At 39.7% G+C, this 19,485-nt stretch overlaps 1 protein-coding gene across 1 annotated transcript in view; it reads left to right on the top strand.

Annotated features, from left to right (window-relative positions):
• LOC150075930 (metabotropic glycine receptor-like) overlaps positions 1 to 19,485 on the top strand; it is a 133,934-nt gene that overhangs the window by 93,585 nt on the left and 20,864 nt on the right. Inside the window, exon 4 of the mRNA XM_090387213.1 lies at positions 19,349 to 19,417. Coding sequence (XP_090243339.1) covers positions 19,349 to 19,417 — 69 coding nt within the window. The remainder of the gene's footprint in view (positions 1 to 19,348; positions 19,418 to 19,485) is intronic.

Raw genomic sequence — 19,485 nt, 5'->3', positions numbered from 1 at the left:
GGCAGAAATTACTCCAGCAACTTAATTCTCAGGACTACGTCACAGGACATTAGAACCTGCTCCCGAGAACCAGTCCATCACTGCCATGGATCAATCTCTACAGTGTCCCAACTTTCTCCGCCTGCTCAGATGACTCCAGCACTGTGAAAGGACTCCTCCCCGGAGAATAATTTAACTTGATAACACGCTGTTGTGTATATATTTTCATATGTAAATTTGTAATTTTTTCTCAAATGTTTAACCCTACACTTGTATAATTAGTAAATATATATTTTTTTTCTCTCCTATCTCATCCTTGTTTATTACATTAGCCTCTCCTGTAAACCCCTGGCTTGTAGCCATGTAGGGTATTGTGTACGTCGTGTGCCTTTTGTATGCAATAAAGAGTTCTTCTTCTATATTTGTTAATTAAGGATAGGCGAGCAGGAATGAAGAAAAGAATTCTCGCAGCTAGTGATTTAAAGGGACGCACAGAGAACGATGAACAGACAGTAGATTTTTTCTTCGCCATTTTAAGCTTAAGAGATTTTTGGAACGAACAGTACTCTGCTTGAGCGAACTTGTTGACAACTTAGAGGACAGGAGAAGCTAAAATAAAATATTATAAATCACGGACGTTTTTGACAGACCGAATTACCAGTTGTTCGATTTTATTCTTGTATTTAACAAAAATCTTAATTGTTCTTTTTTATATACATCATCCTTCACATGTGTTGGGACACTAAATGAGAAACGTAGTTGAAGTCAGATCTGGGTTTTGGGCGATAAATGGTGGATTCGCTGCATTATTATTGCTCTTATATTATTTCTCCCTTATTGGGGAATTCCACTCCGTGACGGATATTGCTACCAAGTACACAGTGTGGTTGTAATGTCTGGTGTTACTGTCGTTCGAGGAAATCTGACTTTCCTAGAGGTATTCAGGATTGCGACTTTCTGGAGTTCCTTGTAGGTGTTCTCTGGGTGACCTATTGCTGCTAGGCTGCTATGTAGAGTCTTTGGTACCATACCAGTGGTTGACATGATGATTGGGATGGTCGCTACTTCTTCCATATGCCACATCTCCTTGACCTCATGTCTCAGGTTCGTATACCTACTGATTTTTTCCTCGTGGGTTTTCTGGACATTGCTAGTGTTGGGCACCGCTATGTCAATCAGGTAGGTAGCCTTTTCCATCTTGTCCACAAGGATTATGTCCGGTCTGTTGTGCAGGATGGTCTTATCTGTTATTATGGCGCTGTCCCAGTATCGCTTGTTTGGGGTCTCTAGTACTACCTGGGGTTCGTACTTGTACTATGGTACACTTTCTTTGGTCAACTGGTATTTCCTCGCTAGCTTCTGATGTATTATCCTGGCTACCTGGTCGTGTCTATGAGTGTACTCAGTCTGGGTGATCACCTTGCACCCCGCGGTGATGTGTTGGATCGTTTCTGAGGCGAGGTGGCATCGTGACATGTGTCATCGGACATTCCGGGTTCCTTTGCGATGTATTTTCTATAGTTTCTGGTGTTGATTACCTGGTCTTGGATGGCCATCATGAATCCTTCAGTCTCGGGGAAGAGCATACTGCTTGTGAGCCATGCATTGGAAGCAATGTTATAGATGTGATCTTGGTGGAGGTCATTGTAGTATCTGCCATGGAGTGTCTTCTTTGCCCATCTTTCTAACTTCGTTTCTTGTACCGTCTGGGCGGGAGGGGGTTCCTCGCTTAGGTTGAGTGGGATAAACCACTTATCTATCTTCCTTATGGCCTGGTGGAGTGGTGCTGTGTTTTTCTCGAAGTAATCCTTCAGGTTAACTATCGCTGTTTTCTGTTGCTCTGTCAGGTCTATCAGGCCCCTTCCTCCCTCTTTCCGAGTTATTGTTAGTCTCTCCACTGCTGACTTCGGGTGATGTTGGCGGTTCTTGGTCATCATTGTCCTTGTCTTTCGCATGATATCTTCTAGCTCGGTGTTAGTCCAATCTATGACCCCGAAGGTGTGTGTTAGTACTGTTATTATTATTATTATTAAATCCATTTATTAAAGTGTTTGCTTTCATCCCTTATACACAGCCGACCGGCTAGAAGGGTGTACAAAAATGCAAGAATTTCAATTATTTACAATATAAGAATAGCTGAAGTAATTGTGCACTTCAGAGAGGCTCTTCACTCTACTGCTTGCTTTCGGAGGGTCTATTTCACAGGGTCTATTGCCAATGAATTGAAAAGGTTGACTGAGTTGTTTGGGAAGAAATTCTTCAGACAGCACACATTGCACAGTATAGAATGCAACTGTAGGTAGGGATTATCATTACTGCGTCCAGCACGTGGAATAGAGATAGGTCATCGAAGACTGGGGGCGTCAATCACACCGGTAAACATCTGAGAAAGAAGAATATTCCTGGATGCAATGTGAACTCTCCAAGGAGTGATATTTAAATTGGTATATAAAACAGTCCTGGAGATGGTGAATGCGTTGCCCGTGACCCAGTTCATCCATCGCATTACCCAGTACTCGACTGCCAGGAATCTGTTTATGTACGACGTCGGGGCAGAAGACCAGATTGGTGATGCATATAGTGCGATAGGTTGTAGGCACCGCTGGACATATCCTCCGACTACATCGGCGTTTAGTAACCCCGTCAGCTCTTGTCGAATTGCCCACATCGCCGAGAAAGTCATCGATTTCATGGTCGAGAAATGGGTCTGAAAAGTGAGGCCCTCGTCCCAAGTCATGCGGAGGTCAGTATGTTCGAGTCAGACGGCACCTGGGATTTCTCCATCTCCGCTTGCCGAGGTCAGTGAAAGTGAAAGTGTATTGATGTCTAACGGCACCAGGGGTTTCCCCCCATCTCCGCGTTGCTTTCATTGTGGGTGTACCAGTTCACTGGGAAATGTCAGAGACTTAAAAGTGTGGGCTTTGTATCTGTGTGATGTCCTGTACCGTTGTTCATCTGGTCGTTTAGCCGCTGTACCCCTGCTGAGGCCCAAAGTTGCCCCACTTTCGCCCCGTGGAGGCAGACCAGGAACCCAGTAGACTCATTTACTCTGGCAGGTCCTGCCGCGTAATTTCCTGAGATTTCGGGGGCTAGGACCTAAAAAAAAAAAAAAAAAAAAAAAATTTAACTAATCGATTGCGCGAGGGTGGTGTCGCTTGAATTTGAAAAGGCCAAAATATGGGCAAAAGGTGATTTGACATGCTTAAATTTAGGTGTGTGGGGTTTTCGCTAGCGTACAGATGGAGAGGGAAGGGAGACTGAAGATTGGGGGGGAAGGCAGAAGTATGGGGTCAATAGAGAAGGTGGACCCAGGTTTTAGTGGGGCAGGCCCATGCACCACTAGAGAGGAAAAGTGGGGGTGGCGAGGAGGGGAGGAGACGAGGAAAAAAAAAACCCCGTCCCCTCCCTTTTTCCCAGGGAAATGTAATTCAAAGATGAAGGAGGCTAGGGTGCCCTCTTCAGGTCGCCATATGGCATTTGGCAATTAAGCTGCACTTTGTTTTGTCGTTTCTAGTAGCATCATTTATGGGTCTATCCCCGTCCTTGTGTTTTCTTGTTCCTGCTTTGGGTGTTTTCTTTGGAGAGATTGGTACCTTATTTGTCTCAGCTGGTGGCGAATCACTGTCAGCCAGGCGCTGCGTCCACCATCGTTGTTTGGCTTGGTCGGGTTATCTCAATTTGTCTTTGAGTGCTCAGGAGGATTGATCATTGTAGTTGAGAGTCATACTCAATGTCTCTTGGGATGTCTTGTCCTTGTGTGGTTTTGCTTACGACATTCTCTTCAGTGGATCTTCTCGTCAGTTCCTGATCGCATTTCGAGTTCTTCTTCTTGTGAAGAGGTCCCAGGCAAATCTGGACAGGATTTGGTATTCGTCCCTTGAATCCAATAGGTGATGTTCTTGCCGTTGGGGTATGAATCTTAGTCTCGTTATGAAGATTCCCCGCAGGTCCTCATAAAAAAGGGGGCACTGGTACATCAGATGTTCCCAGCTTTCTCTTTCTCCACAAGGACAGTTTGGATCTTGGAGTATACCCGAGTGGCTAGTTTGTCATTAAAGGGCCCGTGGCCAGTCAGCATGAAGGTTGTGTAGAGGCCCGGGTGCAGCCACGCAGGTAACTTCGGGTAGGTTTTTTCTACAAGGGGGATGAATTTCCTCGTTACCTCGCCCTTGTGCGAGGTGGACCATCTGGTCTGCCACGTTTGTTTCAAGTGTGTCTGCAATCGTGCTTTCTCTTTTGTTTTTCTCCGTTTTCCGGTTCTATTGTATGCCCCAAGAAGGTAATGGTAATCCCTTTCATTATGTAATGTGGCAGGCCACATCTAATGATTTCCAGATCCAGCGGTAAGACTCCCGCCAGAACCTGGAGCGCCTCTGTGCTGACTGTATTACAAGCACGCGTTATTTTCAACAATATTGACCGTTATATTGAGTTCAGGATTCTTTTGTTGGCTACAGTCGTCATTTTGTGGTAGAATGTGGCAGCTGCGTATGTGATTATGGGGATAAAAGTGGCTTTGTAATAAAGAGCCAGTGTTCATTTGTTTAGTCCCCAGTCACGTCGCGTGACTCGGGCTACCATGGCAGCATAGTTTCTAATTTTCTTTGAGTTGTATGAGGTGTGGCCTGAACGTGAGCTTTGTGTCGAGGATTATGCCAAGATATCTCATTTCGGTGGCGAACCTGATTGTGGCTCCGTTTATTTTTATCTGTGGGGATCTTGTTAGATCAAAGGTTCCCCTGAGGAGTATAGATTTTGTTTTGGTGGGCGATATTACCAGGTAGTTCGCTTCTGCCCATTCCTGTAGAGTGATCAGGGCTGTGTTTGATGCTATTTACCAACTGGGCTCTGGAGTTAGCTGCCACTATCAATATTAGGTTATCGGCGAATGACTGTGACTTGACGTCTCCCAGGTCGATACGCAGGAACTCATCGAAGACGAAATTCCACAACAGTGGGCCCAAAACTGACCCTTGCAGGCATCCTCTGTGTACTTCTCTGACTAATCTTTGGTAAAGGGTTATGACTTCTATCTTTCGCTGTGAGAGGTAGGAGCTGATGGCATGAAAGAGGTTTGTTGGAGTTTGCGCCTGTCGGAGTCTGCCAAGGACGCTCGGCCACCAGAGGGAGTCGAACGCCCCGGCAAAGTCCACCGAAATGGCCAGGAAGTATTTGCTTTGGCATTCTTCCACTGCAATGAGGAGATTCCTCACGGCGTCTGTTGTGGAGGATCCAGGCTTGAAGCCATGTTGGTTTGGTGCATTTTAGTCCGCTGCTGTATAGTGTTGCTGTAGTCGCTTGTGTAGGAGTCTTTCATAGAGTTTACTTGCCACGGTTAGGAGCGCTATTGACCTGTATGATTCTGGTTGTTCAGGGTTCTTGCCAGGATTTTTGAGGATTAATTTTAGGCTAGCTGTCCTCTACTGTTTTGGGAAGTGTCCCGCTTTCAGACAGCAGTTATATAGGTGCAGAAGTAGGTTGGGTGCCAATTCAACCACTCGCTTGACGATCTCAGGTTCCATCTGGTCTCTGCCGGGGCCCTTTCTGTTTCTAATCCTTGCTGCCGCCTGCTGCAAAAATTATTATTTTAGGGTTACCCGTAATTAAATACATTAACCCATATTTGTGTCTGTAAATTGCGTATGTTCTATGGTTGATTTGCCTGTTTTGCTGGACGAAAAAACCCCAGTTATTGGGGAGAAAAACCTTGCTATCTACGCCTGAGACCAACTAACTCAGCCACGGAGTGAAAAAAGCCCATTAAAGTTCCTCGCGTCATCGACGGGATTCGAACCCGGGCCTTTTCCACCCGGTGTGGGGAGGACGGTGACGATACCACTGTGCTACCCACGCAGACATCACGTGGGCACAGACTGCCCACGATGAACAGAGCTGTCTGACCTTTGTCGCCGTTATGTTAGGGTTTCGCACTATTATTGCTGCCCATGGGGTCTCGCCATCATTTTGGATGAGCTTGTAGGCAAAAGGGTAGCACATTGCACATTGCACATAGCCTCTTACTTTTTTACCATAAGTGTATGGCTCCTGAATTAGAAGGATATCAGTCCCCTCCTCATCGGCCTTCAGTCTCAGCTGGTCGGCAACCGCTTTAGACCTATGCGCATTGTGCTGGAAAATCTTAACCTCTGTGCAGTTATAATTTTTTTTACCGCGTGTCCCCATAATCGGTTCTGTTTTGGTATATTCCTTTAGCTTTAATATAAAATGGGCACTTTGAATCTCTTATTGAGTGGTTTCGATCCATTTTTTGTGCTTTGCAGTTCGCGCATGTAGGTGTTGCTCTTAGATGTTGCTCTTATTTGGGCAGTTTCTGAACTCTTTTCCGCACAGTGTCCGGAAGTCGGAGCCTTCTGCACACACGTGTGGGTGGTGTGGCCAAACTTCAGACACCTGAAACATTTCGGCACCACCACATATTCCTTGAATCTATGTGAGCTCCATTGCACATAAAGTCGGGTCAGGTCCCTCACAGCCCCGCCATGCATCTGGTGTGAATTCGACAACCCAATTTCGAGCATTATTATCTCTGGACATAGTCGAGTACCTCGGGGTTATAAGTTCCTTACACTCCCGGTCTGGCATGATCTCCTGTAGGTTTCTCTCATAGTATTCCTCTACTAGGTCTTGCGGGCCAATGTACTTGGGTAGAACTAATATGATCGCCGTTGGGCCCCTCCTTCTAGGGGGTTCCGCCTGCAGTCCCAGAGTTGCCAGCTTGGGGGTTTCCATAATCGCTTGTATTTCTCCTTTAGTCTCCGTGTCAATGGCGATTCCGGTGCTCCTCATCTTTCTGATTGCCTTTATCCCTGTTCTTTTAAGGTCTTCTTTCATTGATTCCATGATTTTGGCTTTGATAATCTCGCTTGTTGTTTCTTGCTTCCCGTTCTTTGGTCGTACAATTACTAGGTTTGGAGTTTTTAAGAGGGTTTTCCTCTTTGACTGTGCCTGGTCAGCTTCATTTGTAGCTATAGCTGTGGCCGGTATCCTCAGCGCCTGTGCGTAGGATGGGGCACGCTGTGGCATTTGGTTTCCACCATCCGCTCGGAGGACCTCCAGAAATGCAATCGCTTTCTGGTGCTCCACATTTGTTTTAAGCATTATTGTTTCCAGTTTTGTCTATCGTAAGACAATCTCTGCTCTTAGCATGGAGGATATTCTACTGCTATTGTCTTTCGTAATGGTGTCTAACTCTGTTTGTAAGATTAAGGCCTGCTCCAGGACTGTCCCCTGGGGAAGGGTAGTGTCGAATGGGGGGTTTGTCTCCCTGCCTTTGGTCTTCGATACCTTTGTGCTGCTCTGGCGGTTCCTTGGCTTCACTAGTGCTGCGCGTTTCCCGGTACAGTTTTAGGCCCATTCTTTTTCTATTCTTCCATTTTGTGGTCTCCCGTCTTTGTTCTTCAGGGTCATCAACTCTTTCAATTGGAGTTTGTTCCATCATGACTTCCTCAGATTGGCTTTGTGAGTCATTTGGGGTTATTTCCACAATTTCATTTTCCATTTTGTAAAGTTTCCGGATTAACGGGGTTGTCCGAATTAGCAGTTCCTAGTTGTATTACTTTATTGGAGGCTCCAAGAGCGGCTGAAGGATTCAAACCACAAGTCCGTGGGTATATTTGTTGCCTTATAATCAACGGGCGAAGTTTTGAGCTCCTCCCTACTGGCAGGTAGGGGGGGGAGCCGAGGTCAGCGTGAGACTTCACTTTCCTTATCTGTAATCCGTTATGATAGGCTGTGATGTCATTTTTGATTCTCATTTTTTTGTAAAGGTAAGTTGAGCTGATTTTGATACGTTTAGTTCCAGACCTATTTGCAGTAGATAGGCTACAAAGTTGTCGATCAGGATGGAGACTCGCTGATTTGCCAGTTGAGTTTGTTCAGCTTCTTTAGATGTTATGTATAATTTGAGGTCGTCTGCATATGATGAGGAATCAGTGTACCTTGCGAGGAAAGGTTCAAGGGGAGCGGCGAACAGTAGACCGAACAGGACACCTCCCTGCGATACTCCTCGTTATAATGCACTCCTGTTAGAAGGATTTATAGCTGATGATGACTTGTCTTGGTGTAAGGATGGGGTTGATGGTTTTTAGCAGGCTTCCAGTAATGCCAAAGTACTTTTCTAGAATGTAGATGAGAGCGGGAATTGAGAGCTTATCATAAGCAGATGAAATATCAAGGAAGATGACATCCAGCTGAGTTTTACTGTTGAGAGCAGTTTGAATTTTAAGTAGGGTATCCGTAGGTTTGTATATGTAGATCTTTTGGGGAGCACAATATGCAGACATTTGGGTCTATGAGAGAAGCATTGGCCGATCAGTGCTGATAAGGTAGTTTTCTGAGCAGCCCACTGAGATCGGTCTCAGGTACTTAGGTTCTTTAGGGTTTCTTCTTTTGGGTATGGGTTGTATCCTGTAGTGATTCCACATTGTCGGGATTGATCCGGAATTCAATATGCGATTAAAGATTACAAGAAGGAGCTCCACAATGAAGGCACTACACACTTTAACCAAGAATAGAGGGAAGCCGTCAGGGCCAATTGTAGATTTATTGGGAAGTCTATTGATGGTATTTGTAAGGTGTTGTTTTGTTAGAGTTATAGTTGAAAGGGGCTGTCTGGAGTGCATGACAAAATCACTTAGGTTTGGGGTTTTTGAGTCTGATGGCACCTCGTTGAAAGTCAAAGATATCCATTCCTGAAATATCTTCTCATCGATATGGAAATCTTTGTTGCTTTTGGATGTAATACGTTTGGAGTGGTTTATTCTGTTGAGTGTCAGCTGCCGGATTGCTTTCCGTTTACATTTGATGAAGGTTGCCCGCTCTTTCTTGTACATCTGATAGTCAGCTGAGTTATGGTATATTCTGAAAGCTTTTTGTTTCCTCTTGAATGCTTCTCGGACTTCAGCATTGAACCACGTATTGGATCTATCAGAGAATTTTAATTGTTTGGAAGCTCCTTGGGAGGCAATTTCAAGTAGCTGGTCAGCCAGGTTAGATATAGCAATGTTTACTGATTCTGGCTGTAGATCCTTCCAGTTTATTTCTGTGAGACGTGCAAGAATAAATAAATAAATATTCTGTTTATACCCGGGACGACCACACGGTCAGAGGAGTTCACATGAGGGAGAGAGAATACAAGAAACTGCACCGTATTTAGCAATCACTGGCTTGAACCCTGGGCACTCAAGGCACGTGTACTAATGCACCCGCGCGCTTGACCACTCGGCTACGGCGGCCTTTGGATGATCTTAAACCCAGAGGCCAAGGATGATCTCTGGGTTTAAGTATTTGATGGAGAATACTGTTTTGATAATCACCTCATTCCCGAAAGCTTCACCAGCGTTTGAGTTCATAGTGATGTCGAACTCAAACGTGATGGGAGAGTGATCAGAGGGGAAGCTGTGGTGTTCAGTGGTAAAAACAAGGTGGGGGAGATCGTGGAATAGTAGATGCAGCATCTGGTTTCCCTTGGTTGGAGCTGTAGTTTGGTGAACTAAGCCAAATGTGCCAATTACTGATATGAGATCTTCAGTAGCGTCATCATGTCTAGGCGTAGGCATGTTGAAATCTCCTATAATGAAGGTGAGGATATCGGGGGCTAGATTGGCTGCTATCCATGCTATCAGTTCACTTCGTAAATCTCCTGTGTGGTCAGGGAGTGGATATACAAGACAAATTTGGAGTTGTATGTATCCTTTCTTAATGTGGGCTTCGAAGTTATCTGATTTGGTCACCTGAAATCTGGACTGCTTGAAACTGGATGAGTACAGTAACACAACACCTCCGCTGCGTCTGCTATCCCTGGAATTATGGAGGCTGAGGTAATCGAGAGGCTGACCTATGACATCTGTGAGATAACCAGGTTTCAGTCAAGCAGATGAACTGATATTCAGCTAGTAACATGGTTTGTAGAGGTGTGTAGTTTATTGCTGATACTGTTCATTTTGGTAGAAGCATTTAAGGGGAGTTATTGAGACAGGTTGGCATGAGGCTGACGTAGGTTGCTATCTCTGTGTTATTGTCGATTTCATGCGGTAGGATGTGGAAGAGGTCTGTTCTTTGTACATTTTTACTAGAGTTCCTGGAGGCCAGGTGCGAGTATCTAGCACTTTTAGTTCATCCTGTTCGTCACAAGTAATTGTGAATAAAGCATAGGAGGGATATCTTGTTTTCACAGGTCTCACAGCAACCTTGATCCCTATTTGTTTCTCAAAGAATTTAGATATATTTGCACCGGTTGTGGATGGTCCAAGTCTCGATATGAAGATTTTCGATTTTGTTTGGATGGATGTTATATTGTATATTTTCTCCAATACGTTGGATTGATTGACTGGTTTGGCTTTGTTGGGGTATGCTAGTGATGTTTCTTGAATCGGACTGGCCCTCTGAGTAACCAATCTATTTACAGAACTATCTTGGTGAGAAGTTGGATCATTGGCCGTTAATGTCACTTCCAAACGGGAATTAGGTCGCGATCGTTTGAAGGATGACTGCTGGGAGACAATATGTGCATAAGTGGATTTTTCATTGGTGTCACCACTTATGCTTGAGTGTACGCATGGAGCATTTTGAGAAGTCTCATTGTAAGAAACGGCTGCTTCAGATATATAATCGATATCGCACCTAGGTTCACAAGGGTGCTCTGATACAGGTAATTGACTCATATCGATGGGGGTAGGCAGGTCGCTGTGTTTCCTATTAGTTAAAGATTGCTTTTCTTTCGTACTGATAGTTCGAAATTTAGTGGGTTTCTTCATACTTTGTTGACTATCATGATGTGCTGGTACCATGTATTCATTTGATGTAGCTCCTTTGCCTTTCGAAGGTTTTGTTCTATGATAGAAGGATGGTTCACAATGGTGAATTTATTTCTAATTACTTGTGCCTTGAGTAGTTGTACTTCTTCAAGTAGGCTTGAGTTTTGTGCTTTAATTTGCTTAATCCCATTAAGCCCGCGGTTCGTGGATTTCCCTCCTCGGACCACTTTCGGTAGGTATTAACCACGGCTGACCGTGAGCATCCCACCAGCCGTACCGTTTTGGATATACTCTGACCCAGTCGGCTAGCCATTACAATTTGACCTTTGTCAAACTGGCCTAAGTCCGCTGATCAAGAGTAATACTTTATTAACGGAGCTCAGTATTAGGTGTTTTTTACACCGTGTCCCGACCTGCGCACGCGCTGCAGTTGCTTCGATTTGCATTACGACTCGTTGGTCATGTTTTGGTTCATCGGTGTATATAATAATTTTATTGCCATCCACCTCTCATCCTATTTCTAGAATTAATCATTACTTCCTAGTGGATGAGGTGTCCCAGTACATATTGGAAGATAGCGCTTTCTATCTTGTACACATACAAATAATACACAATATAAATAAGTTAGGTAATGCACACACAATTCGTTAAATTTCAGCCATGTTCCATTTTTATTTCTTAAATTAACTGAATTGTTTCATTTTCTGGGATTAATAGAAGTAAAAAAGTAAACAACAAATTAACTTATTACCAATTAATTACTAATTAATTAACTAATTTATATATAAAAGTAAATGTTTAGTAATACTTTACATTTTTCCTCCTGGATTTTTTAATAAATATTGAAATGTGTTACATTTATACGGATCATCTATGATATTTAATAAAATAAATAAATAGCAATTAGTATGCAGTCAACATTTTTGTAATACACTTTACTTACTTCCTTTTCGATTTTAATAACAACTGAAGGTAATATGCTGTGATTAATATAATAAGAAAATAGTAATAATTCGTGATTTGCATATTTAGAAAGCTAATAATCAAATCCAGCGTTACATATTTAGTAAACTGATAACAAAAACGAGCTAGTCAAAAAAAAAAAAAAAAGCAACAGCTTTCATATGCTCGAACCAAGAACGAAGATTATTTCTTTTGGACATCTGACAGTGTCCGTTCATTTCTCCAATCAAAGCACGGCAATAGACAAAATATTTAGTACTGCTGTAGGGTTTCAGGAACATTTTTTTTTGCTGGATGAAAAACCCGAGTTCCCTTTACAAAAATCATGCTACCCTCACCTGAGACCGACTAACTCAGCCACGTTGTGAAAAAGGCCCGTTGAATTCCACACAACTTCTCTGAGTCAATAACCCTTGGTTGTTATTAACACATTTTCCACATTACCCAGTTCTGGCGAATTCCACATTATTCAATTTTGGCGAATAGTTGGAGATGGCTGAGCCCTCCCCATTCACTTCTGATCTGAGCTTAACGCTTAATAATTACCAGTGATCTCCCAGACCATTTGACTATCTTACCGCTTCACTGGCAAGTTGGATTTAAATTATTTTTGTCTGAATAGAAACCGTTTCCTTTCAAACAGAAACAATGCCCTTCCCTCGAGATTCGACAGGGCCGAAGAATTAAATTTTAATGGTCAAGAAGCAGAAATACAGTTTGTCATAGAGTTATGACGTCATCGTTGGCACGGCAACGGATGCGTTGATTTGTTTCCCAGCATTGAACGAGTAGAAATTATTATAACTATTATTCTTGAGCATATACATAAACGACCTGGATGTGGTGGTTGAAAGGTGGAGAAAGAGTGGAAGGGGGATGAATCTTGTAGTTTAAAACAAAAGAATGCACTTAAGAAATTACTTAGATTTTGAAATATGAACTTTGAAATATGGAATAAACTAAATCATGAGTTTCAATCTTCGAAAGTGAACACGTCGCAATCAAAAGCAAAGTATGACAATATTTCCGGTATGTCAAAATCACGTGAAAAGGAAACCAACTGCGTTGGTCCTTAACATGGAACTTTAGGAGTGCATAGGCATACAGCTTACGAACAGGTATACGTGGTCTGCGTGAACGGAACAAGTGACAGAAAAATCAATAAAGCCCCATTACGTTTACATTAGTAAGCTAAGGTTGTGCGTTACTAGATTTGCTGGAAGTTAAGCTAAATGAAGTGGCGCCATCTACGATTACGTTAATGCAATAGGAAATTGTGTTGCTTAATTATTTCTGTTTCGGATGTCAGTAATTGCATAATACACGAAATGTTTCTCTCGAAATGTCAATCAAGGAAGGTTAATAAAGTTCCCTTCTTTGTTAGATGCAGCGCCATCTTCTGATAAAAGATTTGCGTTTGCGTTCTTCATCCTGAAAAAAATTACTGTAATTTATTTTAAACATAATCAGAAGAGCAACTTCTCAGCTTAATTAAAATGTATAAATAATAATTTAATTTATTTTATTTTCGCTAAAATTTAATTTTCAGTACTTTATTTAAAATTTAACTGAAATTATTTATTAAATACATCTACACATTAATTATATCAATGCATATATCTGAATAGTTATTTTTGTTTTAAATTCGGTTTAGTTTAAATTTATTTAAAATTCAGCTCAGTTTAAATTTATTGAAACTTCAGTTTATTGTTAGATTATTTTAAATTTTCTTAAATTTAAATTAAATTTATTTGCATTTTACACTAAAGTTTAAATTATTATAAATTTACACGTTTTATATTTGTTTTTATTTAGTTTAGAGTTATTTTCTTGTATTTTAATTAAATTCTCAGTCAACTTGGATGTCATTTTTTTAATATTTCATTTAAAATATTCATTTAATTTAATATTCATCTAACAATGGCTGCAGTTTATCTCTACATCATATGAAATATTCATATTTTACTTTGCCTTTTTAATTAAGCGAATATCTATTTCAAATAAAAAGCTTTAAAGTTTGGAAAAATTTTATTTATTTTTAAATAAATTTTCTTCGGTAAGAACTGAAGCATATTATGCAGATTTTTTCTTTTTTTTCTTTTTTAAATAGTAATTTATATTCAACTATAGGATTGTCAGATAAAAGAAAACAAAAATACGCCATGCTAACGATATTTGCTATTGTCAGAACTGCAATGTCAGGAAATATTTCTCGTTTTCAGAGCCCCTTAATCACGTAACATGCTTTCCCAACTACTTCAAACGTATTTGTAAAGGAAGTCCATCTCATCCTTATGCGCTTACTGTTGACAGAGTACCAACGGAGTTTGGAATACAGAGAGCAAGATATCCATTAATTAAGAGTCATGGAGTGTTTGCTAAGTGGTGGGGTTCGAGAATCAGATAGAAAGAGCATGTTTTAAGCAGGTTTTAGAGCACAGTAGAATAAAATAAATTCTGTGCATCAAATTGAATTGATCACAGTGGACGCTAAAATCATTTATTGATTAGTACACATAAACAGAGAAAATTTCAATATGGATATTTACTTTGGTGAATCAACTAATAATAATAATACTTTTAGCTTTTGTCCATTACATAAATAATAAGTTGATAAGTTCATCACACATTCAATAAAAGGATACCGTTGCGAGATTTGTATTTCATTTTTCTTTTCTTAACAAAATTTAAAGAAGAAGGCTAAGTTTATTTACCAAAATGGCTATTTGCGGAAATCTAAATTACACAATTAAAACATTAAAAATGAGCCTTTTGGTTATCAAAAAAAGGAAAAAAGAAAAAGAAACCACTCAGATTATGTTAAACTTGACAATTGAGAAATGAAAACTCTTTCGCTTGTGCTCGGCAACAAGCCTTGTAAAGTAATTACAAAAAAATTACAGGTCATGAGTTTGCTAAGTAGGGCGAATTGATATTTAAATTACAGTTATTACGCAGTCCCCAAGTGTACTGATGAGAAATAATTTTTGTTTTGTTGTAATTATTTGCAAAACACATATAACAAACGGTAAAGTCTTTCGGTTATAAAAATTTATTAATTAAAATTTACATTGGGGCTCTTTTCATCTATATGCATATGTGTAATTACAGAAGCGTGAAATAAACCTAGCAGCTTCAAACAGAAGTTTTAAAATCCAGAAAAAATCCTTGCACGGTAGGTATAACTGAAGTAATTTGAACCTTTGTGCATGTCAAGTATATTAATATAATGTAATGACCTCACCTATCTCTAAATGCTATATTGTTTTACCATAATCTGCATTACTGTCGTACAAAGGGAATAAACTCTGCTAATGCAAAGCCAACTCATTTTATGAGATGGCTTTACATTAGTAACACTCCTCTGTGTAGGAATGGATGGTCTGTGACGATGGTGAAGGATCCAGGTCGGGAACGGCTAATATAAACTGATAGTTCGCACGGGAGTCGGGACGCAGGTAGCTTGCTCCCTGCCTCCCGGCTGCTAAGACTCCAGGGCCGGCAAACAACAACCATCACAACACACATATATACTTACACACACACACTTACACACACTTGCCGGCTATAAATAACCTACAGATGCTACAGCGGTATATAGGGGTAACCCTGGAGGCCGCAATCAATACAAGAATACCTTGTCAATACCTTGATAGTTCGCACGCGTATGACTGTGGGGACAAGACCAGCAGGTGCCAGGTCCCTGATTTAATTTCGCCTTGTGGAGGGGGAGGATATTTATTTTATTATTTTTTAATTTTTTATTATTTTTTAAATTTTTAAATTTTTTATTATTATTTTTTAAATTTTTTATTTTATTTTTCTTAAATTTTTTATTTAATTTTTCATTGTTATTTACTTATTTTCATTTTAGTTATTTTATATATATATAAAATAAGTGAGTTACTAGAATGCGGGATGCTAGCACCAGGATAATTAGTATTGACTACTTGATGCATTTTTTACTTGATGCATGATTGCAATGTATTTTTCCATAAATGGATGGCAGGTTGTTTGTGTATTTTTCCCCCCTGGCTTACTTTGGCTATGTGGGGAGAAATTAATTGAATTTTTTTTGTTTGTTTCTTTATTATTTTTATTTTATTTTAATTTGTCATTTTTATTTCTTATTTTTATTTATAATTTTTATTTATTTATTTTTTATTTTTTATTTATTTTATTATTTATTTATTTATTTATTTATTTATTTTATTATATTTATTTATTTATTATTTATTTATTTATTTTATTAATTAATTAATTTATTTATTTTATTATATTTATTTATTTATTATTTATTATTATTATATTTATTTATTTATTATTTTATTATTATTATTATATTTATTTATTTATTATTTTATTATTATTATTATATTTATTTATTTATTATTATTATATTTATTTATTTTATTATATTTATTTATTTTTTATTATTATTATTATTTTATTTATTTTTTTTTTTTGCTGGCACTCGGGTTTGGGCAGCTTGGGTTTGGGCAGCTTGGGCTATACAGGTGGGTGCCAACACCCCGGCAGGGTGTTGGCACCCACCTGTATAGCACTACCTCAGGTGGGTGCGGGGATTGGTGCCAATTCGCACAGTAAGAGCTTTAGTAGGCCCAGGTTGGAAAACGTGCCTGGGACAAGCGCCAGGAAGCAGCTGCCCAGGTGTGATTGCTTCCTGGTAGTGAGGTGGCCTCAACATAATGTTCAGGGCACCTGTAATATTCATAGAGTACATAGTATACATGTTTGACTATAATTCTAGGTGGATTTGGACGAGAGTCTTGGGGTCACCATAGCATAGAAACAAAGATGAAGATGATGATAAAGGTGCCAGTATCTGGACTTGTTACTGATACTGTAACTTAAATTTAAAAACACCTGCCATGTGTGGTCATTCCCGTGGAGAGCGTCGTCTATCAATTAACACAGTACTGGCGCAGAACAGTGATCCAGATAATCACTCAGTACAAGACAGGAATCGTTGCCGATCAAATACACCCTTTCATGACGACAGTGCACATCCAGACAACTCCAGCATCTATCAACAACACAATGCGCCATGCCACAATGCCCGGCACGGTGCTAACTGGTTTCAGACACGTGACAATGAATTCTCTGTTCTCTCATGGCCGCCCAACTCGGCCGATATCCACCCAACTGAGCATGTTTGGGACCCACTCGATATTTGATGCTGCAACCATCCACTTGACGATGTGTGGGAATTACTAGACACATTGTGCAACGCATGGGTAGCACTGTCATAGGACGCCCTGTAACACCTTGTGGGGTACATGTCAAGGCGTTTACGTGTAAGCATTAGCAAAGCCAACTCAGTGTTTAAGTATTGTATGTTTTTGCATTAAATAGGATGATGTTTCGTTGGAACATAGTAGAATCAAAGGATTGTAGGTTTTGAACAAATGCAATGCAAAGTCCAATTTCGAAAATATAAATCATGCAAGAAATTAATCCTAGATGAACTGTAACTTAAATTTAAAAATCCTAGTGAAAAGAGAAATCTGTATTTTCGTTTTTAGTAAGATGCACTTAATAAATACAGAAATAAAAGCAAGTGAAATAACTATTCAAAATACGGTTCGAAACTAGAGGTTGTTAGTTTTAGGGGGCCATCGTTCCGTTACTAACTAATCAAAAAATCTACAATTTTTCACAGTTGCATTTCACATATAAGTAACTTCCAAAAAATTTCAATAAGTACCGTAACGTTCAGATAGAAATTTTTCTGAAATTAGTTGAACATTCAACTGACATGGAAGGACCTTAATGTATGTTAAAATTGATTAGACAAAGTAATCATTTTTAATATATACTAGGGGGCTTCGGCCCCCCTGCTCGCAAACCCCCGCGCACGCTTTTCTACGTAAAATGTAGAGGTATGACGGAGTAAGTCAAATTTTTTCTATATAAAAGACACACCTGTAGAAACGCACTAAGCGATGTCTAATCAGGAAATGACATATGTAATTATTTACCTGTACATTTGTAGTGACATAATTGCCGCACCCATTTGTACCACGTGACCCACATCCCTCTTCTCCCATTGGGGACCCCATACACCCACCACGCGACATTCTCAAGGTGGAATAAATATCACTATGTAATTATTTAGCTGCGTTTACATAGGTCACATAGGAAAAGGCCTTTTGCTTCGGGTTCCATAATGCATGAGGAATATTGTTGCATCCGAAAGAGAAGGACTAAAATATTTACAAACTATACAAATATTTACAAAATACTAAACTACTTATAAATATACAAACTATATCGGTCCCATCATCAGCTGACATTACAATGGAACATCAAATGATGCCAGGCGTGGTCATGTATTAGACAGCAAGTGCACGAAGTTGGTGAACGTTATGGAGGCAGTTGTCTTTCAATGGAAGACTACAGTGTAATTATTACCCTGTAATTTACCCTGTAGTCTTCCATTTCGAAGGGAGAAACTGTTATGGCTTGTTTTCAGAGTGTGACCGAGTAATTGGGCAAGGAATACATATTTCTTTTCTCGGACCTTGGATTTTTAATCCGGCAAAACAGACAAATCAATCATAGAACACACGCAGTTTACAGACATGGTACACCGAAACGTCATGGCCTTAGTCGCCTAGGTGCTTACCCTAAAGCGGTCACTCACTCGTTTGATGAATATAAGAGAATATAATTGGATCAAACCTCTCCAATCCTCTTGTGCAATAATTTAATATCAGTAAATCCCTAGCTAAAACGTTCATCACCGGTTCTAATGGATTTAGTAACTTGGAGAAGGCATCGCTGTAGATATTGCAGGAATTATTGAGATTGTAAAGGATAATGAACGTTTCTGTTTAGTCAAGGTTAACTGAGCGTGTGTGCTTACCTTCCGGCTAACATCATCACTGTGAGCACTTGTGAAACGACGTCAGTGGAGAGTCATGGCCGTTGGGGATGAAATCTGTTCTGAAATGACGTGATTCTGTGTGACCTGCACAGTATAGAGTTGTTCTGTATATCGGTCAATATCTTTACAACATCGTTCCTTCTACTGTCCAGCCTTATCATATATCAGAGAGAGAGAGAGAGAGAGAGAGACAAAAAAGCAAATCTAAAGAATGATCACTGTGATCATAAAATCGCGATCAGTCTAATAAGTGAATTTGTCATTATGGAACGCGTATATCGTTTGTTTTATAAAAAAAATAAGCTCACACATTGCATTCTTTTCGTGTATATCACCATAGCTGAATAAAATTTCATTATTTCTTATAAAATTTTATTAGAAATTTATTTCATTTCTAATAAAATTTACCATTTTCAATTATTACTAGAATTGCCAAATTAATTAACTGCATATTCATAACGAACGCATAATATATTAATTCTATATCGTGAAATATCTACAAACTATTAGATATTTATCATGTGGAAATATTAGTTCTATATATAGAATCACAAAGGGCAATTTCAATCCAACGGATTGAAATTCATCTTTTAATTTGAGATTAATTTCCAACATCACATCATTCACAAATTTATTATTCTTTGCATTTAATGCTCTATTTAATATTGATCAAATAACATAATCAGATAAATAATGTTGTCATTTTTATTTTATCTTTTAGATGATCGCTGCGGCTATGTGGTTAATGTTGGAGACGATCCTTCTTGGTGTGGTTCTCATCTACCAAACAGTAAGGCAGGCAACCAAAGATGGTGTCTCTTTTAAATTGTCAAATTAATTAATTACAAACATATTTAA

Source organism: Mastigoproctus giganteus, chromosome 13 (genome assembly GCF_048544385.1).
Source record: "Mastigoproctus giganteus isolate SK-2022 chromosome 13, ASM4854438v1, whole genome shotgun sequence".
NCBI classification, from domain to species: Eukaryota; Metazoa; Arthropoda; class Arachnida; order Uropygi; family Thelyphonidae; genus Mastigoproctus; species Mastigoproctus giganteus.
This window is presented reverse-complemented; position numbering and strand designations above follow the sequence as displayed.